Source organism: Helicoverpa zea, chromosome 16, assembly GCF_022581195.2.
Source record: "Helicoverpa zea isolate HzStark_Cry1AcR chromosome 16, ilHelZeax1.1, whole genome shotgun sequence".
Lineage (NCBI taxonomy): Eukaryota > Metazoa > Arthropoda > Insecta > Lepidoptera > Noctuidae > Helicoverpa > Helicoverpa zea.
In genome coordinates this window covers 11,339,434-11,364,942 of record NC_061467.1, presented here as the reverse complement: position 1 = coordinate 11,364,942, position 25,509 = coordinate 11,339,434, and the positions used below count along the sequence as shown (strand labels likewise).

General features: G+C 38.6%; 3 protein-coding genes across 3 annotated transcripts; all 3 read left to right on the top strand.

Annotated features, from left to right (window-relative positions):
• The first annotated feature begins 663 nt into the window (after positions 1 to 663).
• On the top strand, positions 664 to 6,978 carry LOC124637725 (odorant receptor Or1-like). The gene is made up of 8 exons (XM_047174353.1): positions 664 to 826; positions 1,187 to 1,403; positions 1,976 to 2,086; positions 2,745 to 2,940; positions 3,824 to 4,000; positions 5,164 to 5,274; positions 6,467 to 6,622; positions 6,878 to 6,978. The coding sequence occupies exons 1-8, from the start codon at positions 676 to 678 to the stop codon at positions 6,932 to 6,934; spliced, it is 1,176 nt and encodes a 391-aa protein (XP_047030309.1). The 5' UTR covers positions 664 to 675; the 3' UTR covers positions 6,935 to 6,978.
• A 6,685-nt stretch (positions 6,979 to 13,663) lies between these two features.
• On the top strand, positions 13,664 to 20,158 carry LOC124637723 (odorant receptor 46a-like). The gene is made up of 9 exons (XM_047174350.1): positions 13,664 to 13,814; positions 14,099 to 14,315; positions 14,538 to 14,648; positions 14,754 to 14,808; positions 14,945 to 15,088; positions 15,280 to 15,459; positions 15,802 to 15,912; positions 19,811 to 19,966; positions 20,093 to 20,158. The coding sequence occupies exons 1-9, from the start codon at positions 13,664 to 13,666 to the stop codon at positions 20,156 to 20,158; spliced, it is 1,191 nt and encodes a 396-aa protein (XP_047030306.1).
• Positions 20,159 to 20,611: 453 nt separating this feature from the next.
• On the top strand, positions 20,612 to 24,209 carry LOC124637724 (odorant receptor 2a-like). The gene is made up of 9 exons (XM_047174351.1): positions 20,612 to 20,777; positions 21,141 to 21,355; positions 21,587 to 21,699; positions 21,952 to 22,006; positions 22,153 to 22,296; positions 22,517 to 22,696; positions 23,008 to 23,118; positions 23,351 to 23,506; positions 23,706 to 24,209. The coding sequence occupies exons 1-9, from the start codon at positions 20,627 to 20,629 to the stop codon at positions 23,769 to 23,771; spliced, it is 1,191 nt and encodes a 396-aa protein (XP_047030307.1). The 5' UTR covers positions 20,612 to 20,626; the 3' UTR covers positions 23,772 to 24,209.
• Positions 24,210 to 25,509: the final 1,300 nt, after the last annotated feature.

Sequence of the window (25,509 nt, the reverse complement as noted above, 5' to 3'; positions counted from 1 at the left end):
GTTTAGCGGTAACTATAGGGTGACGTGAATATAATGGTTTAATTATATTTGCATTGGTTCCACACACAGTGAACTGACAATTAACGCGAAGGTAACAGAGGTGGATAGCTGGGTGTAAAAAAATTACGTGTGCCTTTTCTTTTCTTCTTTTTCTGAGAGATTTTGTAAGAGTCTCATCGAAGGATGCTGAAGTGCATGAAATATTGTCATTTTATGTTACACTTTGACACCATTTGATTATTTTGATAACCAAATAATTTTCAGTTGTCGAATCGCTGGTTTGACCAATGGGCCGCAATTTTACGGATGGTTATTGTTCTGTTATATAAATCCGTTATGTGTAGCTAATGGTGCAACCCATGCTTTTTAAAATTTTAATTGATTTCAAAGGAGTTTACTTCACATATTTTATTTTGCAGTTTTTATATGGTTATGGTCTTAAATGCGACTTGTTATGCTTGTGTTTGTTTCCTAGGGTGAAGCAGAGCATGATGTTTTTTAAACTACAGGCTTGCATCCACACGATAAAACCTTATCTAAATCACGAACCAAAAGTGCCCAACCACTGTAACCCACAATTAACAATTCAAATTACCCGCGACAATTATTTTGATTTAAGCTTTTATATTCCACAAGACATTTGAGCTTCATCATTCTTTGTCCAAAGTCTTCAAGATGGGTGTACTAATTCGTAACGCGACTATGTCTGTCAGTATATCCCTCACTGCTCTGCAATTTGTCGGGTTCTGGGCACCGGAGTATCTGGGGAAGACGCAAAAGCAGCTGTATACTTGCTTGACGGTCTTTTCGTTTATGTTTTTACTTGGTTTGTATTCTGTTTTATGATTTAAAGAGTGTCAGTTAGATAGCTTTGTCCCCCAACCATTGACTGTTCGTTGACAAACTATTTATAAAACGAATACCTTAGATAGGTATTCGTTTTATAAATAGTTTAGTGTTTAACTACTATAAATACCGGAAACTTACAAATAACCCCGCTGTTTAAGATATCTATGTTTTAAATGCGTTCAATACTTGCTAGCTTTAGTGCACCTACCAATAGCACAGCAGTAAATTTAGAATAGAATCAAAATTTTTCAACTACCAAAAGAGAGCTACGTCCACTGGTGATTTTCTTTAGACAAAATTATAAAGCTTATTATTGTGTACCTTATATCCTACCTAGGAACCTACCTAATAATCCAAGTGGTAGATCTCTTCCTGATCTGGGGCGACATCGCCATGATGACGAGCACAGCTTTCCTTCTGTTCACTAACATGGCACAGGCTGCCAAGATCGTGAACATCGTCTATAGGAAGGAACGCATACAGAGGATTGTGAATGACTGTGATGCTGTACTGTCTCAGGCACAGAGCTTGGAGGAGAAGGAGATTGTTAAAAGGTAAGTAGAAAATGTCTACAACTGAATTGAGACCCATATAGTTAAACTGAGGCCGGTTTAGTTAAATATTGTGCGATGTGCAGTAAGGTTTACTTAAGAAAGTCCTAATTATGTTATAAGTGATTACAAAAAAATATTGATAGTTGTAAAGGATAATAATATTTCATTAAGAAGAGGCGTAGAAACAGCGAGCCGTCGGCATCTGGTCAAGTGTAGGACGGAATTTGCTCGTTTTGACTTAAAAAAATGCATGAAATCATTGTTTATTTTACTCTTGTCCTTATTTATAGTGTTATACCTAGGATACGTTTTTTTTTGTCTTGTTTCTCTTTTTTGTTTACCGTACATAATTTTGAATCAATTAAAAAATACGTGCGCCAATTAGTTGTTTCGCAAAATAATTTGCAACCATGAGTAACCTTGAGTAATCCTATGATTGCCGAAGAATATCGAATTTAATTTAATCAATGATGGAAGATTATGCAACCAAAAACCATACGCATATTTTTAAAGACTTTCGATGTTATTTTGTTGACTTACAAAGTAAAATATTAGGTTGTGTTTTGTTTCAGCTGTAATCGGGAAATGATAGTACTTCAGATCCTGTATTTCTCGCTCACTCTAATCACTAGTCTTGGTTGGGCCACCAGCGCGGAGCCACACCAACTACCTCTGAGGGCCTGGTGAGACTACCATTAAACGATGTACTATAAGTTAACAATCTAATATTTATAGGACTCCGTGTTATAGGACAACTAGAAAGTACCAAGTGTATTTAAGATTGTTAATTTTTATAACTAATCCATTACACGTTCTGATACTGACGTTAATAAGAAGCATATTAGAACTCCTATGACGGAAATTTTTTGATGGCCGATAGTTTCATTGCTATGTTGGTGTATGGTAGTGCACACATTAAAATAATCATAATTGTCGTATCGGACGTTTATTAATTTGCCTCCAAAAGCGGTCGGCTTTCTCTATCCATAGTGATTAGTGTAGACTTAAAATGAAAACTTCGTACTTAATTTCAAATGTTTTGGAACATAAACCATATCTTTGCCATCTCAGCTGTTTGCTGCGACATTTCTTTTTCCCAGTATCAATAAGCAGTCGTGAAGAAATAATAATAATATAATTCTTAGATAGATTATAGTTTTTGAATCTTAGTCAAAGTCAAAAAAGACAAAGGCGTTAGTAAATAATATTAAGTACCTAAAACTTTGTTAAAATCTATGTAGTTAATTACATTAATCTATATGTAATAGTTACAACACTAATAATTCTAACTTAAAAGAATCACGAATGAATTTAACTAATATGGTAAATCACTCAACTCAGGTACCCATACGACACAACAAAGTCTCCGACATACGAGCTGACCTACGTTCATCAAGTGGGTGCTCTCCTCATAGCAGCCTACCTGAATGTAGCCAAGGATACCCTGGTGGCAGCCCTGATAGCGCAGTGCCGCTGCCGGCTGCGACTCCTCGGGTATGCCTTGAGGACCCTGGATAAGGGGATGGGGAATGAAGCGGTAAGGTTAAAGAAAATTGGGTAAAGGTTCTAGGTATCCAATTTTGATATTGGTAAGTATATGACGCTCTGATTGATGTGCTGTATGTACCAAACAAAAGACTAAATTATTTTTTTCCTTGTCCTCACTTCTTAATGAATATGCTGTGTGCTATTCTTTCACGCAAAAACGGTTTGTTGAAATTTGGCTGTAGATAGGTGATACCCTAGCTAGATTAATACATACTTTTATTAATATACCATGCGGGCGAAGCCGTGTGAGTAAAATAAATGAGTAGTATTCAGTCGATATAGGTTCGCTATGTGTGGGTACAATGTATAATAAAGTAGATGCTGTTTTTCCAAGGTTTGACTATGCCCTCTGTGTCCCTATACTGGCGTTATTAGTTCACAACAATTTAGTCACGCGCAGTAGCGTCGTAGGTTTGTCTCGTAGGCGTGTCTACAAATACTGTGGGCCGCGCTACGCATTCAGCACCGAGTTTTATAGTTTTGATACTCTATCAATAGATGGCGCCTCTTTCAATTCAAAGGTACTGCAGATTTATCTAAAAATAAAAATAAGCAAATATTATTAATTTATATGTAAGTAGATATATGTTTCATACTTTTTTTGCACCTACAGACGCTTCCCCTCCGTCAACCAAAGGTAGACTAGTAGAGAACGCCTAAGGCGTCATGTCCGCCATTGTACTGTATGTGCAAGAAATATTTTTAAATAAATAAAAAAAGTATAATAAAATGACACTTGTATGAAACATGTTTATGCGCAATTATCACAGTTTTGGCTGAACTGATTTTGATGCAGTTTTCAACAATATATTTCGGATTTAGATTTACTGTCGAAGTCATTTATTTTTGTCAAATATTTTATTTCATCACAGTACACGTTCACTTCTGAACAAGAGAAGACTCTGTGTCTTCGGCTGGGGTCCTGCGTGGAGCAACATCAGAAGGCTTTGGACGTGGGTAAGGAGCTGCAGGAATGCTTCTCTGAACCGACCTTCGCGCAGCTGACGGTTTCCCTCATCATCATATGTGCTACTGCTTTTCAATTGTCTGTAAGTACATATTTTATGATGAACTTAACACCACCTCACTTCAGAGTAAATATAATTTTCTTTGACTATACATAGGTAAACCCTTTGACAAAAACAGTTTCCTATTACGGCAGTTCTTAATATTCTATGTGTTGTTTTGCTTAATAGTGATGGCTGTGATAGGAGTTCATAGGTGAGTACATAGGAGAGTACATAGGAGAGTACATAAGAGAGTACATTAGAGAGTACATAAGAGAGTACATAAGAGAGTGCATAAGAGAGTACATAAGAGAGTACATCAGAGAGTAAATAAGAGAGTACATAAGATGAGTACATTATAGGGTACATAAGGGGAGTACATAAGAGGAGTACATGTGGGGAGTACATAAGAGAGTACATAGGAGAGTTCATAGGAGAGTACATAAGACAGTACATAAGAGGAGTACATAGGGGAGTACATAAGAGAGTATATTATAGGGTACATAAGGGGAGTACATAAGAGGAGTACATGTGGGAGTACATAAGAGAGTACATAGGAGAGTACATAGGAGAGTACATAGGAGAGTACATAAGACAGTACATAAGAGGAGTACATAGGGTAGTACATAAGAGAGTACATAAGAGAGTACATAAGAAGAATACATAAGAGAGTACATAAGATGAGTACATAGGAGAGTCCATAAGAGGGTACATAAGAGAGTACATTAGATAGTATATAAGAGAGTACATAAGAGAGATAGGATTAACATAGATATATTGAGCTAATGTAAACAACATATTATTATGTCTGGTAAGCAAATCAACAGATCACATTAGAGGGTACATAAGAGGAGTACATAACAGAAGTATAAGAGAGAATTATGTAAGTACATAAGGGGAGTACATAAGAGAGTACATAAGAGAGTACATAAGAGAGTGTATAAGAAAAATACATAAGAGAGTACATAAGATGAGTACATAAGAGAGTCCATAAGAGGGTACATAAGGGGAGTACATAAGAGGAGTACATGTGGGGAGTACATAAGATGAGTACATAAGAGAGTACATAAGAGATTACATAAAAGAGTACATAAGAGGAAAACATAAGAGGAGTACGTAGCTCAGAATTCTACATTAATTTTAGCCATAATTTTGTATCGTACTACTTTATCAATTGGTGTACGATTAATTTTACTTTATTGCAGATGGGGCATTCGGACAATATGGTGCGTCTGCTGTCGATGGGCACCTATCTGCTGAACATGACGTTCCAAGTGTTCATCTACTGTTACCAAGGCAACCAGCTTTCTGAAGAAGTTAGTATCTTCATTCTTACTAATATGTTCAAAAGTATATTACAGAGTTTTTGTCTAGTACAATAAAAGCAATCTTTGAAAGGGTTCCGTACCCAATGGGTAAAACAGAACACTATTGCTTAGATTTCGCTAACCGTCTGTCCATCCGTTTTCCACCAGGTTGTATCTTATGAACCGTGATAGAAATACCGCTGCCTTTATGACAACCGATACTAAAAAAAACTTTTTTACAAAAAAATTAAACCGACTTCCCAAGACACTAAAAAGCAAAAAAAAAACTATTTTTAGGTGCATCGGCCTAGAAGTCGGTGTCTTATGGATGTTACTAAGTTAATTTTGCCACCGACTTCTAGGCCGATGCACCTAAAAATAGTTTTTTTTTTGCTTTTTAGTGTCTTGGGAAGTCGGTTTAATTTTTTTGTAAAAAAGTTTTTTATTTAAAGCTTTTCAGTGATACGAATAGTTGTCACTATCCATGCAAGTGGGAAGTTCTCATCAATACAAAGAATATAAGTCCAAATACGAGGTATTTTACATATTCAGTTGTCGAGTTCCCTCGACTTTCTCTGGTCTCCATCATCAGGTCAGCTCCAAACCTTCACTGTTGCAAAGGTCTTGTCAATACAAATAATTTAAGCCCAAACACGAGGTAGTTTACATATTCAGTTGTCGAGTTCCCTCGACCCTCTCTGGTTTCCATCATCAGATCAGCTCCAAATCTTCACTGTTGAATAGTGCTTTTAGGCGTACACCTGAGTGTCAAGTTTTTACCCTATGTATGCCTACAACTTTCGAAGGTTGCCCTCGATTTCTCAGGGTTTCCATCATCAGATCCTGACCTGATGACTATGGGACCAACTGGCAGCTATTCCGAGTCGAACAAAAAAAGAATCACGTAAATCGGTCTATAAACCTCGGAGTAATCGATGTACATACATAGAAAAAAAAAAAAAAAAAAATATACCGGCCGAATTGATAACCTCCTCCTTTTTGGGAAGTCGGTTAAAAACTAGAATAAAATAAAGAGGAGGCTTCCATACAGTAAACATAGGAATTCTTTTGTTATTTACGATTCTTTAATAGTACGGAACTTTCATTCGTGAGTCCGATTCGCATTTGGCCGGTTCTTTGGACCACATTAAAGGTTGTTACTTAACTATTCTATTTCTTATTATTAATCTATTTCTCCTAGAGTTCAGAGATAGCGGGTGCAGCATACGAGTGTCCGTGGTACAAGTGCTCGGTGCGCGTACGCAGAGGTTTGCTCATCGTGATGGTGCGCACGCGTCGCGCGCTCAGACTCACTGCCGGCGGCTTCACTACACTGTCACTCGCTTCTTTTATGGCTGTGAGTTGTGCTAAGGGTGGAATTCAACCACCAAATGTTTCGAAAACATTTGTTGACAAGTTTTCCAATATTATAACAAAAGGGTGCTAGGCACAAATGTTTCTGATTATGTTTGAGTTAAACAGAAGAAACATTTGTGCTGCAAACTGTGTGTTAGGAATTTCACCTACAGATTTTTCAATCAAGTAGAAGTAGTATCGTAGGTCAGATGGTATTTCCATATAAAAATATTATTAATTTTTTTATTGTTTTCAGATTATCAAAGCTTCGTACTCCCTTTTCACTCTGTTACAACAAGTCATTGAAGAGTAATATCAACGTTTTCTGCATAGGTAGTAGATATGTATTAGAAATTGTCTTTCTCAACAAAACGTTTAACGTTAGAAATTCTTGTCTGAATAAACAATCGTGTAGTTTAAGAATACACATCTTAATCATAACTAGAAATAAAGGGCTTTTTCATTTATTTATTAATGTTATTCGTAGTTCAATAATAATGGCTTATGTTTAACTGATCACCAGAAATAGTAACAAATAGCAGACAAAAATAGTAAATGATCACCAAAATGAAACTCGCATTTTAATGTAAAATGATAACCAAAGTTTTAACACTTTGCCATCCTATTTAAGTGAAATTACTCCAAAATAAATCATGCGCAAGCCAAAAATAGTAAATGATCACCAAAATTAAACCACCATTTTAAAGTAAAATGATAACCAAAGTTTTTACATTCTGCTATCCTATTTAAGCAAAATGAGTCCAAATAAATCATTGTTACCCCAAAAGTAGTAAATGATCACCAAAAGTAGTGAATGATCATCAAAATTATACCAGCGTTTTAATATAAAATGATAACCAAAGTTTTTACATCTTGCTATCCTGTTTAAGTAAATTGACTCCAAAAAAATCAGTTCGGCCTGATACAATAAATGTAATAACATTATGGGGACCTTTTTCCTGCTCTAAGGTGGAAAATTGTCTATTGCGTTGCATGCCTCTAAACAGTGCGATAAGAGTGTGTTTTCGAGGGAGTGTATTGAGAAACACATTCTTCTTCTTTCTCCTGCCCTGTTCCCAATTTTACTTGGGGTCGGCGCAATATGTCATTTTCTTCCATTTTCCCCTGTCACTCGTCATACTGACACTCACGCATGCATTGCAAGCCGGACACAAAACTTAATATGGCATCATAATACTTTATTTGGTAATAAGTTTAGAAGAATTAACTTGATGACTATGATAAATAGGAATGGAAAATAATAAAAAACGTTTGTTTGCAGAGATAATTTTCATGTAAGGTGAAAATCAATGACACACGTCAGTAGTAAAAAATAATATTGTTCGAATCTCAAAAAGTGCATTTTCTCAAGGAGTTCCAACACTTCCCCTCAAACAACGATTTTTTAATATCCAGACATCACATTCATCACACCTTACCACACATACCCAAACTCAACTCACGCACACATCTATTAAACACTACACGACCCAAGGGCTTAGTCAGAGCATCCGCAGGGTTACTTGTCGAACACACATAATCCAAACATACAACTTTCGTTACAATGCAATCTCTGACATAGTGCGCCCTTATATCAATGTGTTTTGTTCGTCTGTGTGCCACAGGATTGTAGGCAAGCTTTATGGCACTCTGGTTGTCCACAAAAATGCAAATGGTCACTAACGGTTCACCTCGTATGAAAGCATTTAGCTGACGCAAGTGTACTGCCTCCTTCGTTGCCTCCGAGAGAGCGATGTACTCCGCTTCCGTAGACGACAATGCTACGCAGGTTTGTTTGCGGCATTCCCAATTAATTAAGCATTTGCCGCACCTAAATATAAAACCAGAAAATGACTTGCGATCTTTTATATTTCCTCCCCAGTCAGCATCAACGAATCCCGTTATGTCATGCACTGGCGACTTGGGAAATACTAAGGACAAATCCTTTGTACCCTTAAGGTACCTTAATACGTGTTTTGCTGCTTTCCAATGACGCTCCTCACAACAGGAATTGTATTGCGCCAAAAAATTTACAGCAGCTGATATATCCGGGCGTGTGTTACAGGCCAAATAATTTAGCGACCCTATCAGCGCTTGAAACCGACGAGAGTCTTGGCAGGACAAGAGCTTACCTCCTTCCCCTTCCGCCAAGGCTTTATGGAAATCCATCTCCATAGGAGTTTTCACTGTTTTGCAGTCAGCCATACCATATTCATCCAAGATTTTTGAAATTAATCTCTCTTGATTCAAATATATACCGGTAGGCGTTCTAGATAAAAGCATTCCCAATACTTGTCGTGCTTCCCCTAAATCTTTTATGCTGAAATGTTTTCGAAGATTGTCTAATAAAACTTCCTTCTGCCGTTTGTCTTTGTAAAATAATAAAAAATCATCGACATATAAAGCAATATAAAAATTATTATTTTTGTAAAGACAGTTGTCAAAGTCACAGCGTTTGAAGTTCAAAGACAATAGCACTTCATTTACTTTTTCATTCCATGACCGAGAAGCTTGTTTGAGGCCGTATATCGCTTTTTCTAGTAAGCAAACTTTTTCCTTCGAGTTCTCGTCTATGCAACCCTCCGGCTGCCGCATATAAACTCTTTCGTGTAAATCACCGTTGAGAAAGGCGGTGTTCACATCGAAGTGACTGATGAATAAATCCTTTTCAACAGCCAATGATAGCAGCAGTCTAACAGTTGATCTTCTCACGACCGGTGAATAAGTTTCGAAGTAGTCAACACCGTAGGACTGAGTAAAACCCTTCGCCACAAGCCGAGCTTTATAGGTCTTGTTACCATCTGCATCGAACTTATACTTGAGGATCCACTTGTTTCCTACGATTTTAGCTCCAGGTGGCTTGTCAACGAGCTTCCAGACTCTATTTTCGTACATAGAATCCATCTCTTTCTTCATGGCTTCCTTCCAGTTATCCTTGTCTTTACGACTCAAGGCTTCCTTAACTGTCAAAGGCTCAGCATCTTCTGTGCAGCATGCCAGTCCATGATGATTTCCATCTCGGATTCTGTTACGTAGAGGATAACGACATTCACCTTCACTTGATTCTTCTCTATCAACGGTCTCTTCAACTTCAACATTGTCCACCACGACATTGTCTGCTCCACTATCACCCGTTTCTCCTGACTCCACCTCCGCATCTTCGTATACTTCAGCTTCATCTGTAGAACTCAACTCTTGAGAAGCTTCCGCACTAGCAGGTGATGAACCTGACTGGCTTTGTACCCTAGAAAGTTCCCATATAACTTCAGCACCTTTGTCATCGCTATTAATAAGCTGACTAGGTTTCCCTGAAATCGCTGCTGTAGAATCTTCTAAGAAAACTACATCCCGTGCTCTAACAATGATGCGTGGATTACTGGGATTTATGAAACGATAACCTTTGGTTTCTTCGCAGTAACCTACAAAAATATGTTCTACCGCTTTAGGGCTCCATTTCTTCCGAGTTTCCTTTGGCACGTGCACGAACGCCTTCGTTCCAAAAACTCTGAAATGATCTAATGACTGCGCCTTCCCTGTCCACAACTCCTCAGGAATCTTGCCATGGTTACCACTGTGTGGCAGTCTGTTCTTCGTGTAAACCGCAGTGTTACACGCCTCCGCCCACAATCTCATAGTCAAACCTTTTTCCTCCAACATAGCACGAGCCATTTCAACAATAGTGCGATTAGCTCGCTCCACTACGCCGTTCTGCTCTGGAGTGTAGGGAACAGTTAACTGATGTTTTATACCCTTCTGACGTAGAAACCCATTGAACTTCTTGTTCACAAATTCTGTTCCATTGTCCGTGCGTATGCACTTTACCTTCAACCCGGTTTCAACCTCTACTGATGCTAAAAATATTTTAAAATGATTAAAAACCTGATCCTTTGATTTTAGGAAAAACACAAATGACTTACGTGTATAATCATCTAAAATAAGTAGCATGTAACGAGATCCACCGTACGACGGTTCAGGCATAGGACCACAGATATCAATGTGAATCAATTGCAGTCTGTCGACTGCCCTGTAAGCCTCACCTACTGGAAATGGTAATCGATGTGCCTTCCCCTTAATACAAGCGACACAAGGTTCCATTACGCTTTTTCCATAATCCATACCCGGAAGCTTACGTAAATCCCGTTCATTTACGTGTCCAAGCCGCCGGTGCCATAACATCAAAGGATTACCTGCTTGCACTGACGCCAACGCAGCCCCATCTACAACCACTTGACAACCTTCAAGCTTATAGATTCCCGAGACTTCACTTGCGGCAGCCAAAAGCTTACCTTTGAAATGACCTGGAACTAAACTGTGAATTAGCTTACATCCATCTCTGTCAAAACTAACCTTCCATCCATTTTCTACTAACCTGGAAACTGATAACAGATTGACACGCAGACTAGGTATATACATGACATCCCTCACAGCAAACATACATCCTTTCATGCTCACCATGATGTCACCCTGACCCGCGCATTCCATCTTATCATCATTCGCACATCTCACGTTATTCATCTCAACATTCACAACCAAATTTTGAAACCAATGCTTATTAAATGACATATGTCTTGAAGCCCCGCTGTCGATGTACCACTCCGACGGATCGAAGGAGTTCCCGGTGCTGAATGAAGACAGGCTCACGACGTCCTTCGATTTGGAGGTCGCACCTGCTATCCTTCCTTCAGGACAGTCCGGCTTCTTATGTCCTTTCTTTCCACACTTGAAGCATTTCAGTTTATCATTATTCCCGATCCGTTTCTTACTCTTAGTCACAGCCAATGCAGAGTCCGCTGAAGACGATGTACTACCTTGACGTGAATCTTCTTGTAGTAGTTTCTGCCGTACGTTTTCCGATGTGAGTTTCATACCAGAATGTTCCAGTGCCATACGCATGGGCCGATACTCTTCAGGTAGTCCTCTCAGTAACACGACGGCTACAAGATCATCGTCAAATCCGGTGGCAATATCTTTCAGCTTCTGCGCAAGAGACATAACTGCAGCAACATACTGATGCATTGATGAATGATTGTCTAGCTTCTCATCTAGCAATGCGTTCATGAGGGTAATCCTGCGATTAACGCCTTTGTCCTCAAACGCTTTCGCCAAGCTATCCCAAGCATCCTTGGCATGCTTCGAATCCTGCACGTAAGCATATAATGTAGGCTCAACATGCAAACAAATCAAAGCCAGTGCTTCTTGATCCTTCTCGATGTCCGTAGAGTTATTGGAATCAGGGTACTTACTGGTGAATGCGAATAACTTTTCTTTTATCAAAATCATTTTGATTGCGAACTTCCACGTAGAATAGTCATCTAGACCACAGAGGTTCTTGATGGTGAATTTAGTGGAAAGGGCCATAACCTTTAGAAGAATTAACTTGATGACTATGATAAATAGGAATGGAAAATAATAAAAAACGTTTGTTTGCAGAGATAATTTTCATGTAAGGTGAAAATCAATGACACACGTCAGTAGTAAAAAATAATATTGTTCGAATCTCAAAAAGTGCATTTTCTCAAGGAGTTCCAACAATAAGCCTACATTTTATGGCTATCACAGTGACTTATTTAGGCAAAAATAATACATTAATTTGGTCATCAAGAGTTGGTGATCATTTACTAAGGTATCAAAGCATTTTATGGTGGTCATTATATTTGTTCCCAATAATAATTAAGCGTATCACACGTTTGGTGGTGTAAACACACCAAATATTAGGAAGTTTATTTAAACAATAAGGGCCTTACTACAAAAACTTTAAACCCTGTTTTACGCTTGTTTAATAAAATTTTGGCTGCAAAATGAACCATATGTCAACGTCATAATTTGACATTTTTTTAGACAAGGCATAAACTGACGTTTAAAAGTTTTTGTGGTAAGACGGTAAAGCTTTTAAATCAACTTTTATTTACACAACAAATAAGAAATGTAAACACGACAGGTTCACAGTAACACTTAGCATTAATTAAGTTGCACTGATTGCGTGTCATTAGAACGTTTAAGTGTGGGGTGCAGAGTTTAATTACATAATTATGTTTAGCGTATGTTATGTTAATAATTAGCTGTGGGAAATGTCAACTTGGGTGGATAACATTTTCGTTACAAAATATATGTTTTCTGAAGTTATTGTCCAATTTATACAAAGTTTTATTTTAATACAGCTTTCGTTCATGAAACATTTCGTTATAAAAAAATGAGCATAGTACTTTTAATGAACAGTGTGTTTGTAACAGTATTTTAAAGTAATGATCAAAATAATTAACAAAATAAAGTAAACGATTTTAAAGTGTCTGTGTCAAGTCTGTGTTTTCACTAAAATTAATAGCACGTTGGACACAGACACAGCCCAGATTGAACCAAAAATTGTAAATTATGGCTACTTTAATTGCCACCAACATTTACTAAATACCGACACGTTATTAAATCTAATGACTCAATTGAAACAAACAAGTAATGTCGCTGAAAAAGCTATATTTTTCCCCTGAAACGGCAACTTGTACGGTTAATAGACGCCCATATACAGAAGTTACAAACATTTTATTAGTTCTGCAGCAGCAATTTATGAAACGAATTTCTTAAACAAGAGACGTTTCGTTTTGCTTATAGACAATATTTATTTGACGATTGTCCTTTTATGTAATCTGTTTTCCAACCCATAGTGAAATTATCTAAAAAAAACGCTGTTTTGCAGTACCACTTGTACCCCTATATGGTGAACCATTTTAAGTACTTTAATTAACATTGTATTAAACACGCATAATGCAACGTACCGATAACGCATCGACACGCGATAGTCATGCGATAACGCACAGCAAACAGAATTATATGAATTGCTCAGGATATATCCTTTACAAGACCCAATTAACTGTAGTTTTATTTGGCTGTAAAGATTAATAATCCACACCCATTTCACCAATTTAAAATATCAAAAATGTTATCAAATCCTGCCTATTGTAATGTCGTCAACATAAAAATGCCTATTTCTTTTTATCAGATCGATTGGACAAACTTATTTGTCCTCAAACAGTAGGTTTGTCAACAAATCATGGGGTTGATGGTGAAGAATGTCAATAGTACATTGCAGTTTTGTCTGACTGTGCTCAAATTCGCTGGGTTTCTCACACCCCCTCAGGAGGGAAGAGTTTTGCGATTTGCGCTATGGGTCTATTGTTTTTCGTCTTTTATGTATGTAGTGGGTGAGTTACAGCGAAATCAGCTCTTGAAAATTATTACGGACAGACCATTTTTAGTCAAAAAAATTTGGTCTGAAATGAAGCATAGATTTTTTTTTCTAGATATAGGGTAAAGTTCATGGGTTAAAAGTGTAGCTTCATTTCTGTGGCTCTTTTCAAGCTACCCTTGTCACTGTACTGCTAAGATATTCCTGCTAGAGTTAAGCTGGCGCACGGAGGTTCACTCCCCTAATGCGAAGTGGCTATGCCAAAAATTTTAGAAAATGCTTACCTTTATCATATTTTAGGTGGTATCATAATAGCCCAAGCAGGGGCCATGTTTGAAATATGGGGTGACATAGCACTCATGATTAGTGCGTCATTTCTGCTGTTCACCAACTTGGCCTTTGCCACGAAGATCATCAACGTGGTGGTGAGGTCTCGTGAGATTCAGGAGATCATTGATGCGGCTGATGCTGATCTGTTGGCTGAGGATAGGAACTTGGGTGTAGAAGTCATTAAAAGGTACGATAAGATATTTTTCTACTTGAGACCCAAGCTTCGCTTGATGCTGACTGGGTTAAAGTAACTTGTAGGCCACAAGTGCAAAGAACAAACGTACATATGTCCTTAGCAGAAGACTGTATTAAATTTTCTGATGGATATACCTCTTACCAAAACTGTACATTTATTATTATTTTTTTCATGAAGGAGTTGTTAAAATATAGTTTATTCTCATTTAAACAGTTGCAATGCTGAAACAACCAGGAGTATGTGTCTATATACCCTGCTATCAGGTGTGACAGTGTTTGGCTGGGCAGCCAGTGCTGAGAAAAACCAACTGCCTCTTAGAGCTTGGTGAGTATTCAGTTTATAATGATAAAATTGTAGAGGTATTGCTTTCACAAAATTACAAGCTTATTTATTATTATACAATCTCATATGCGTTCTATTTATTCTCAGGTACCCATATGATGCTTCTAAATCACCTGCCTACGAACTTACATACTTCAACCAGGTATCCACAGTTTTCATCTTTGTCTTTAACTCAATCCTTGTTAGCAGTTTGTAGTCAGTTTCTTAATAGATTATTATGGTAAACATTTTAAATGTCCAATATTTCGCGTACTGCTTGAATTCTATATTTATTGTAGAGTTCATCAGTGACTGCAGCTGCGTTAGTAAATGTATGCCTGGATACTTTGGTGACGTCATTGATAGCAGTCTGCCGTTGCAGGCTGCGACTTGTGGCATTGTCTCTCAGGACGTTGTGTGAAGGAATTCCTTTGCCCGATAAGGTACTGTAGAAAACTGAGAAAGTATTTTGAAAAACTATAGAAAATTAGTTTACAGAAATAATGGATTCCAGAATAACTGTAGTAGACGAGGATGTGGATATTAACATGAAGGATGATGGGTCATGAATTAAACAACCGAATACTCAAAATAACTTCAGAAGTTTAACTGTTTATAAATATCTATTCCACAGCAACTCATATCACCCAAAGACGAAAAGACAGTACATACCCGTTTGTCCCAGTGCATCGTTAAACATGAAGCCGCATTGAAAGCTGCCAGACAGATACAGCACTGCTTCTCTTTGCCCATACTGGCGCAGTTTGCTGTGTCTGGTGTCATTATATGCGTCACGGCTTATCAACTGGCTATGGTAAAATATCTTCAATATTTTTGATAGAAGCCAATGATGAGAGTAGTAGACGACTACGTGAGAGAAAAATATACTTTTGTTCGTTTTGAAAATTTCACATATCCTCTGGTATACGATAAGCTGAAAAAATAAAACTTTGTAACACAAAGAGTCGTTTAGTATTCAGTTTGATATTGAGATGAGCATTTGGGTAACATCTTGTCGTTTTCCTAATCTTGATCAATCTTACAATATTTAAGACCGATAAGTCAAAGTAAACTTCAATTTGTATTTGTGTAACTTCTTCTTATCATCTGACTAGTCTTTTCCCAACTATGTACATATTTACTATATTTTTAACAGGAACTAAACAACAGAAATTGGTTCCGCTCTATTCCGATGGTGGCTTACCTGCTTTGCATGATAATGCAAGTGTTTCTCTACTGCTATCAAGGAAACCAGCTCCTTGAAGAGGTATGTAGAACGAAATTGGCCTTGGTTCAAAAGTATAGCAATTGCCCAGAGTCAATTACAGAAGGTGATTATGAGCTTATTTAAAAAAAAAGGTTATAAAAATTTAAGAATAAAGCATTTGAATTATGTTTTTAAATCTTCTTTGATGTACACTACTTTTGAACCTCAACTTTTAACCCACTGCTTATTTAATTCAAAATGAATAATTAATAATAATCTTCCACGCCGATTTCGGCAACGGCGACCACTTCGACCCTAATGGCGTGCGTGTGCTCTCATGTGGCTGGAGTATCCAATTTTGTGCGTGAAAGTCCGCGCACACTGCGGACATGTCAGGGTACCAGCCACAAAGTTGTAGTTGATAGCTACAGGTGGTCGAGCTTTCAACTCATCTCGTTTGGCATCCAACTCAGAAAGTCGGCGTGCTTCAAAGTCAAAGACTTTGGCTTTAACGCGGCTTCTCCAGTCTCTGCGGTTGGATGCCAGATTCTCCCACTGAGACGGGTCAATGGAACAGCTTTTCATGTGACGCTTCAGCACATCCTTGTATCGCAGCAGCTGTCCGCCACGTTTCCGCTTGCCCTCCTGCAACTCGGAGTAGAGGATGCGCTTGGCCACTCTAGTATCCGGCATGCGCAGTACATGCCCGCACCAACGAAGCTGTCTCCTCATGAGGTATGCTTCAATGCCACCTACATTGGCTTTCCTCAACACTTCTGTGTTACGCACACGATCAAACCAACGGATATTTAATATTTTGCGCAGACATTTGAGGTGGAAGCGGTCTAGTTGCTTGATGTGGCGTCGGTACGGTGTCCATGTTTCCGCTGAGTAGAGTATACAAGGCAACACAACTGCCATATACACAGAAACCTTTGTGGATATCTTTAGGTCATGGGAGCTGAAGACCTTCTTGTCGAATTTGCCGAAAGCAGCGGCTGCAGCACCAATTCTGCTATTGATTTCGGCGTCAAGGTCGCACTTTGCTGTTATAGTGCTCCCCAAATATCGAAATTTATCGACCTGCTTCAGGACATCTTCACCAAGCATAATGGTCAGTTCTTGACGTCCGTGATTATCTGAAGACATTACTTCTGTCTTTTTGATGCTGATTTTTAGACCAAATGTACAGCACTGCTTGTGAAGGTTCGTGACTAGCTGTTGCAGGACTTCAGGGGATTCAGCCACGAAACAGAGGTCATCTGCATACATAATGTCCTGTATATGTGCATAGGACACCTTTGTGGTCGCCTTGAGTCTATTCAGGTTGAAAAGTTTGCCGTCAGTCCGATAACGAATACGAACTCCTTCAGGAGAAGAATTCAATACTTCCCGGACTACAACTGCGAAATATAATGCAAACAATGTGGGAGCCAGGACACAACCTTGCTTCACTCCACAGGTGACGGAGAAGAAGCTCGATTGGTCATCTTCAACCGCTACACAACATTGCATGTCATCGTGCAGGAGTCGCAGGAGTCTTATGAACTTCTCTGTACACCCCAACTTTCTCAGTACCTTCCAGAGGGCCTCGCGAGGGACGCAGTCAAAGGCTTTTTCCAGATCAATAAAGCAGAGATACAAGTGCTGTCCCTGCTCTCTACTTTTTTCCTGGAGTTGACGGACTGCGAATATTGCCTCACAAGTTCCTCTGTCTGGTCTGAAACCAAATTGGGTTTCCGGCAGAATCTTTTCAGAGAGGTTCCTGAGGCGGTTTAGAAGTACTCTGGCGAAGACTTTTCCAGAGACAGAGAGCAGTGAAATACCGCGGTAAGAACCACATTCCGACCGGTCGCCTTTGTTCTTATAGAGAGCCCTGACGCGTGATAACTTAAAAGTTTCAGGGACTTGTTCTTTCTCCCACATAAGCACAAACATTTCCCAGACGCGCGAATGCAGTTCCTCGCCGCCGTACTTCAGAAGCTCACCTGGTATAAGGTCTAGGCCAACCGCACGCTGATTTTGCTGTTGTTTGATGGCACAAAGCACCTCATGTTTAGACAAGGCATCATCCAATTCTTCTGCTATTTGAAGTTGAGGCAAACTGTCTATGTAGTGTAGATCGGCTGTTCGATCTACATTAAGTAGATTATTGAAGTGTTCTGCCCAACGATCTAACACTTCATTTTTGCTTTTCAGCAGACTTTTACCATCCAGCAACTTCAGTGGTACCTTTATGAAGTTGGTGGTACCCAGGAGATTGCGAATGTCGCTATAGAAATCACCGAGCTGATTACTATCAGCAAGCGACTGGATGTATTGAGCCTTGTCTTGCCACCATTTATCTTTAGTGTGTCTCGTGAGTTTACGCAACTCACGGTCACTCTCTCTTATAAGTGCGCTGTTATTACTGCGCCTGAGAAGGTCTCGGTGTTTGGCAATAGCTTTAGAAAGAACTTCGTCGTTCTCATCAAACCAGTCTTGCTTGCGTTTATTTTTTAGCCCTATGGTGTTAATGGCTACGTCAAGAATGGACGACGATAAAGCGTTCCAGTCTGCATCAATATCACCGGTATTTTGATGAGAGTATATATCACATGCCAGCGTTTCAGCGTATTTGCTTCGGGGTCCCGGATGTTTGAGTTTCTCAATGTTTATGTTCTGAGGCTTTTTCCTGCTAGCCCTGAATGGTCGCCGAAGGCAAAGACGCAGTTTGGTGACAATTAGTCTATGGTCCGTCCAGCAATGAGCACCGCGCATAACACGAGTGACTAGGACCTGAGAGATGTCTCGCTGCCTCGTGATGGCATAGTCAATGAGGTGCCAGTGCTTAGAACGTGGGTGCATTCACGTAGTTTTGTGCTTAGCAGCAAGGCGAAACATGGTGTTTGTGATTGCAAGTTGAAATTGAGCACATAAACTAAGCAGCAACTGGCCATTAGAGTTGATGTTGCCTACCCCATGTCTACCCAAAACTTTAGGCCACGCTTCATAATCTTGACCAACTCTAGCATTGAAGTCCCCTAACAAGAGAATCTTTTCTCTGTTCGGTATTTTATGGAGACATTGTGTAAGTTCTTCATAAAATTTATCCTTGATGTCGTCAGAACTACCTAGCGTCGGTGCATAGACACTGATAACATTAAGGAAATTGTCACCGTCTAAGTGAAGGCGCAATGTGGTTATACGGTCCGAGATGTGGATTGGACATTCTTGAAGTGTCTTCACAAGATTATTCTTGATCACAAAACCAACTCCCGACCTTCTTGGTTCTGTTGCAGCAGTGCCCTTCCAGTAGAAAGTGTAGCCACCGCCATGCTCGACTAGCTCGCCCTCATCGGCAAGGTGGGTTTCGCTTACAGCAGCTATATCAATGTTGTAGCGGCGGAGTTCTCGAGCAACTATGGCTGTTTTCCGTTCTGGGCAGGCGTTTGTCTCGCGGTCGAGAAGGGTGCGAACATTCCATGCACCAAAAGTCAGTAAAGGTGTTTTACGTTTATTACTGTTGTTGTGTCGACCACGAATAAAAAGATGCGGAAGCAGCCGTGGTTACTGCTATCCAAAGAGTGTTTGGGGTGTGCATTTTTTTAGGGCACCTTTTCTAGCCCCCTCCCAGGCTGAGCAAGGAAAGCAGTGCTCCCCTAAAAAGGGCTGCTTTGTCGCTCTGGGTGCTGCCGGATTCCCTCTGTCCCCCCAGCTCAAAGAGAAAACGACCACGGCATGTACTCACACCCCCAGAGCCGCTAGTGTGCAGGTCTCAGACAAAGCTCAGGTTGCATCAGCCCGAACCTCTCTACCTCAACCTATCGCCACTAGTCTTCGCCAAATCGGGGTCCATTATACGGAAGCAGTCAGATGCGCAGGATATATTACAGTGCTCAAACATACGCGCAAACGCAAGAGCACTCTCTCGTCTAACATCCCTTTATCCTACTTAATACTTACTTCTTGCCTCTAGAGTTCAGAAATAGCGGGAGCGGCCTACGAGTGTCCGTGGTACCAGTGTTCAGTGCGCTTGCGTCGTACTCTGCTAATCGTGATGGTGCGCACGCGTCGCGCTCTCATACTCACTGCCGGCGGCATCACCACGCTGTCACTCGCTTGTTTTACCTCGGTTAGTCTAGTTTACTCGTATAAAAAAGAACATTAACAAGAAATTTTGAAATAAATTCTTGAATTATGTATTATAGTGTATCGTGTAAATAGTGTGATGTGGTCATCGGTGATTATTTTGTTTCAGATAATAAAAGCTTCATACACTTTCTTCACAGTACTGAAGCAAGTTGAGGACAGGGATCCTAAGTAAGCCGAAGAAGATTTTTATCCAATTTTTTAAGACTAGAAACACGAAGTAAAAAGTTGAATTTGTAATCACATTTCACATTAATAAAATACGTGAAAGTTTACACTTATCACGTTTATACTTAGGTACAGTATACTGCACATTAGTGGCAACTGTCATGCACCTTAACTCAATAGTAATAAGTACGATTTTCCTATAAAACTATTACCACTGACCTGAAGTTGACTACATCTATTTAGAAATCTATAGATTTAGATTTGATATGAATCTCATACAGCATGTGATGTACTGTACATTTTATTTAACAATAAACAATACAAAAATTACTTGCAATTTATTTATTATAAATCACCCAAACGTTATCCAATCCTGCCTATTGTAGTAGGGTTAACATATATACCGCCACATGTCAATATTTCCATTAGATCGATTACCTACAAGTTATTTGCCATCAAACTGCAGGCTGTCACTATGGGGCTGATGGTGAAGAATGAGAATAGGTCACTGCAGTACTGTCTGACAGTTCTGAAAGTAGCTGGGTTTCTGACACCCCCTAGGGATGGTAGAATTCCCCGTTTGACGCGTAGACTCTATTGTTTTGGTGTTTTTATGTTTTTAGTGGGTAAGTTATGGTTTTTAGTTTAACATGGCCTTCTACCGACTGCCGTGTCATGTGGCTGGGTACTTAAACATATTCTCGGTTAAACATATTTAACCAAAAACAAGCCAATTATTTTGAAAGGATTTCTAAAAGAGTTTTTAGCTTTCGCAAACCGATAAAATATCACAAATAAAATCCTTAATTTTGTTTTGCAATTTGAGCAACTTTTTGGTTATCCCAAAAATCAAGATTTTGCGCAACGATAGCGTGACACGATTGGGCTTAGCTTAACAGTTTTTTTTTATATTTTATAAAATTCGGAAAACTTACAGCTATACAAACCGAATGATAGATTAAGAAATCTCTCCTTATCCGTGATTTTAGGCTGCATCATAATGGCTCAAACGGGAGCCATGTTCGAAATATGGGGAGACCTAGCTCTCATGACCAGTGCATCATTTCTGCTGTTCACCAACCTGGCCTTTGCCACGAAGATCATTAACGTAGTGGTGAGGTCTCGTGAGATTCAGGAGATCATTGATGAAGGTGACGCTGATCTGCTGGCTGAGGATAGGTACCTGGGTATTGAAGTCATTAAAAGGGAAGTTGCTTTCTTTCTTAAGTATGCTGAGGGTAAATGGATCTAAGTAGACATGAAAGGATATTTATAGAAGGTTCCTCAATCTATGCCATGAACTCAATGTGATCAAGTCGAACACCGATTATTATTTAAACTAAATAGAACTTGCTCAGTTCACTCAGAAAGCCAATACTCAAATTAGTATTTGTCATATAGAATTTATTTACTAAAACACCTAATTTTTCTAAACAGTTGCAATGTTGAAACCACTATGAGCATGGGTTTGTATACCCTGTTGTCTGGAGTGACGGTGTTCGGCTGGGCAGCCAGTGCTGAGAAGAATCAACTGCCTCTCAGAGCTTGGTAATTTGGTTTAGTTTGTTCTTTATTGCACACATAAACACATTTTGACACACAGATAACAGAGAGATTATGCATAATAGAGTGAAAAGAGTTTGTCCTTTTATATTGTTTGAAAATGTTTTCTTGATATTTTTTTATTTCTCCAGAATTATATTTCCAAATTATTCATTCAATTTACGAAATTTGATCGTTTTTCATGCAAGACTTTTTTATCAAACCATTACCATCATGTATTATTTTTACTATTCTCAGGTATCCCTACGATACTTCGAAGTCACCTGCCTACGAATTAACATACATTGACCAGGTATCTATATATTTTTCGTTTTTATCTTTCTTTCACATTGGTTTCTTGACAGTTCTTTTCTATTAATGATTACACCAATGTATGCTACATTGGTGTAATCATTAAGTAAACCTTGATTTCTTGTACTTATTCCATTTTTTTTGCAGAGCTCAGCAGTAACGTTAGCAGCACTAGTGAATGTTTGCTTGGACACTCTGGTGACGTCATTAATAGCGGTTTGCCGCTGCAGGCTGAGGCTTGTAGCGTTGTCTCTTAGGACTTTGTGTGATGGTATTCCTTTGCCTGACAAGGTATCACAGAAGTATGAAGATGAATGCTTGAATTTTAAATAAATTCTTAAAATTATTATTTAAACACATTAAACCTGCCTGGCGTAAGAAATCTGAATTAGCTGCAAAGACAAAAACAAGTCGAACAATCCCCATTTTTAAGATTCTGCTATGGAATACTTGCTCATCTCACTACGAGGTCTCCAAAATGTCTTGTTCATTTAATTTTTTTTTTCTTCAGCAACTGATATCACCAACAGAAGAAAGGATAGTTCTCACTCGCTTGTCACAGTGCATCATAAAGCACGAGGCAGCTTTGAAGGCTGCCAGACAGATACAGCGCTGCTTCTCTCTGCCCATACTGGCGCAGTTCGCCGTGTCTGTCGTCATCATCTGCGTCACGGCTTATCAGCTGGCTATGGTAAAATCCTGTTACGTCCGCTCCCAATATACAATCTGTGGATTTGGTAACTAGGGATATAACTTTGCTATAGGCTTCATACAAAGTGTCTAGTTCCTCTTTGTATTAAGCAAATCCACAGATACGACACGTTATTGAAAACCACCGTTTGAGTCTACTCATAAAAAGTGTGAGGATGGCCGACAAATTATTATTCTTGCCCCTCTGTTATTTTAGAAGTCCTTACTGTATTTTATTTCCGTCTATGAACATATTTTTACCTCTTGTCTAGTGATCATGGTCATCTTGTTAATTGCTTTTGTAATTTTCAGGAGTTAAACAACAGAAATTGGTTTAGGTGTATACCTATGGTAGCTTACTTGCTTTGCATGGCTCTTGAAGTGTTTCTGTACTGCTATCAAGGAAATGAGCTCCTTGAAGAGGTTGGTACCATCATCATATCAGGTTCTTGCCATCCATTGCTATACTTAGGTCCTCCCTAAATGAGCGTGAACCAACCTGATCTTGGGAAAGCATACATCAACTGCCTGACAACTGTGGACTAATCCTTCGCTTGTTCGAGAAGTCGGTGTCTTCTGATTAAATGATGTGTGTCCAATTGAGATAGTCCTCTTTCCTGAATTCGATTGTATTACATGATGATATTCCTTCTAGAGTTCAGAAATAGCAGGAGCGGCTTACGAGTGTCCGTGGTATCACTGTTCAGTTCGCATGCGTCGTACTCTGCTCATCGTCATGGTGCGCACGCGTCGCGCTCTCAGGCTCACTGCCGGTGGCATCACCACGCTGTCACTCGCTTGTTTTACCTCTGTAAGTTTTTAATATATTTTCAATTAATAGTTCCGTAGCTTACTAGTATTTTTGGAAGGGTATCTTCATTGCCTTTAGTTACTTTATACATGGGAATTTCAACTTTGTTTTTATCTGATATGACATACTTTTAGCTGTCATTGTGCTGTATAAGAGAATTAATTTGAATGTGATCAGCTGTTTTTGTTTCTTGTTACAGATTATAAAAGGTTCGTACACCTTCTTTACGGTCTTGCAACAAGCTGAAGACAGGAACCCGAAATAAATATGAGAAGATTTAATGTACAAAGTAGTTAATGTAACAGATTGTCAATTTCATGAATTTTAGCAAAGCTTATTAATATTACAAAAAGGCAAAACTAATTTGAAGATGAACAATCTACTTGTGAGAGTGTCCATGGAGTTTCTTGCCGGTTCTTCTCCATAAGACCAATTCCTTGGAACCGTGCACTTAGATGCTTTGTTTTCTGCACTGCGGTTCATTATTTATACTTGAATTTGGAACTTGACAAATTGTACTTCCAGAAATGGAATCGTAAATAGCTTTAGCATCAACATCATAAATTAAAAATTTACCAGGATTCGCGTCTAATTAATATTCCTTCTGTATCACGATAATTAATGTACAATGTTCAATTATTTTTCAAGCCTGTTTAGATAGACATTATGATCACGTGTCCACCAAGTCACGTGGATGCTTGTACTGTGCACTAATAGTGATAAAATGATTGCAATAAACAATGCGTTCACCAAGTCTTTACTATCATTTAAAATTCTTAAGGCATGAATGCATGGGTGAAAGGATGTCGGACTTGCGGGATTGTTCGAAAGATTTACCGCCACCTTAGAACATTAATGCCACCAGAAGAAGCATGGGTTTTAGTCAGTAAAAGTCTGACAATTCCGTCTGCCCCAACCACGACACAGTGAAAAGAATAATTTTATTTCTTTAGACGAGTTTTAGTTTGAAGTGAATAAATGGCTTAACCTTCTTTTCGTAGCGGATTGCACTTACCTATAGATAGGCAGATGGTCTTCAATTGTTATTTTTGTCACGAAATCTGAGGGCACGGCAGTGCCCCAGCCAAGACTCGAGCAAAGCGGGCACGGCCGTACCATCTTTTCTCGGAGCGTTTCGCGGCTATTTCAGCCCCCTGTATCTTCCATGTGAACAAAGCTAGGAGTTTAGGTTTTCGATGACCAAGAGTAAGTATTAGAACAAGCTCAGTCTCAAAATCACAAGACATTTGAATAAATAGTTTACGAGTTATGAGCGATCAAAGTTACACCATTTTGTCACTGACTCACTGACCGATCATCAAAAGTCTAAGGTACTTCTAGCAAACTTAGAACCTTCAAATTTGGCACCAAGATAGGTTATTAGCTACATATAAAGGGAAAATTATAAAAACCTTAAAACTTAATAAAAAAATAGGAAACAAATTTATATTTGCGGTTTTTCAAGAACATTGTGTATGAATTTTGACTGCATTGATAACTTTGTTATTTATTTATGTACAAAATGTTACTATTTGTTTTATTGTTACGTAGTGTGGTATATTGTTATTATGTATTAAATATACATACATATGAATTAAAAAAGCTAGGTTAAAATGAAATGAATAATGATAAAATCTTTCATATTAATGCAGTGCGATAAATACTCCATGCTCGCTCGATAGATGGCGTTGTCCTGGTCTAAATCGCGCTATGGTTTCGTTACATAGCTTAGTATAAGTAGTACTTAAAAAAAACTAATAATTTCATGTGATTGCGCCATCTACCTCTGAAATAAATCTCTTTTATTCTTAAAGATATTCGATTCAAAAATTCGTCAATTTCGAAATTTTTTACTTTATTTTAAAAAAATGTTGTTTACGTGCTACTTTAGAGGTGTACATATTTAGTTTGTTATATATTTAGTTAGTTGCATGTAAGTAAATTTAATTTGTTATATACTTAGAGAAGAAAGATACCTACAAAAAATAAATTAGATCCCACCA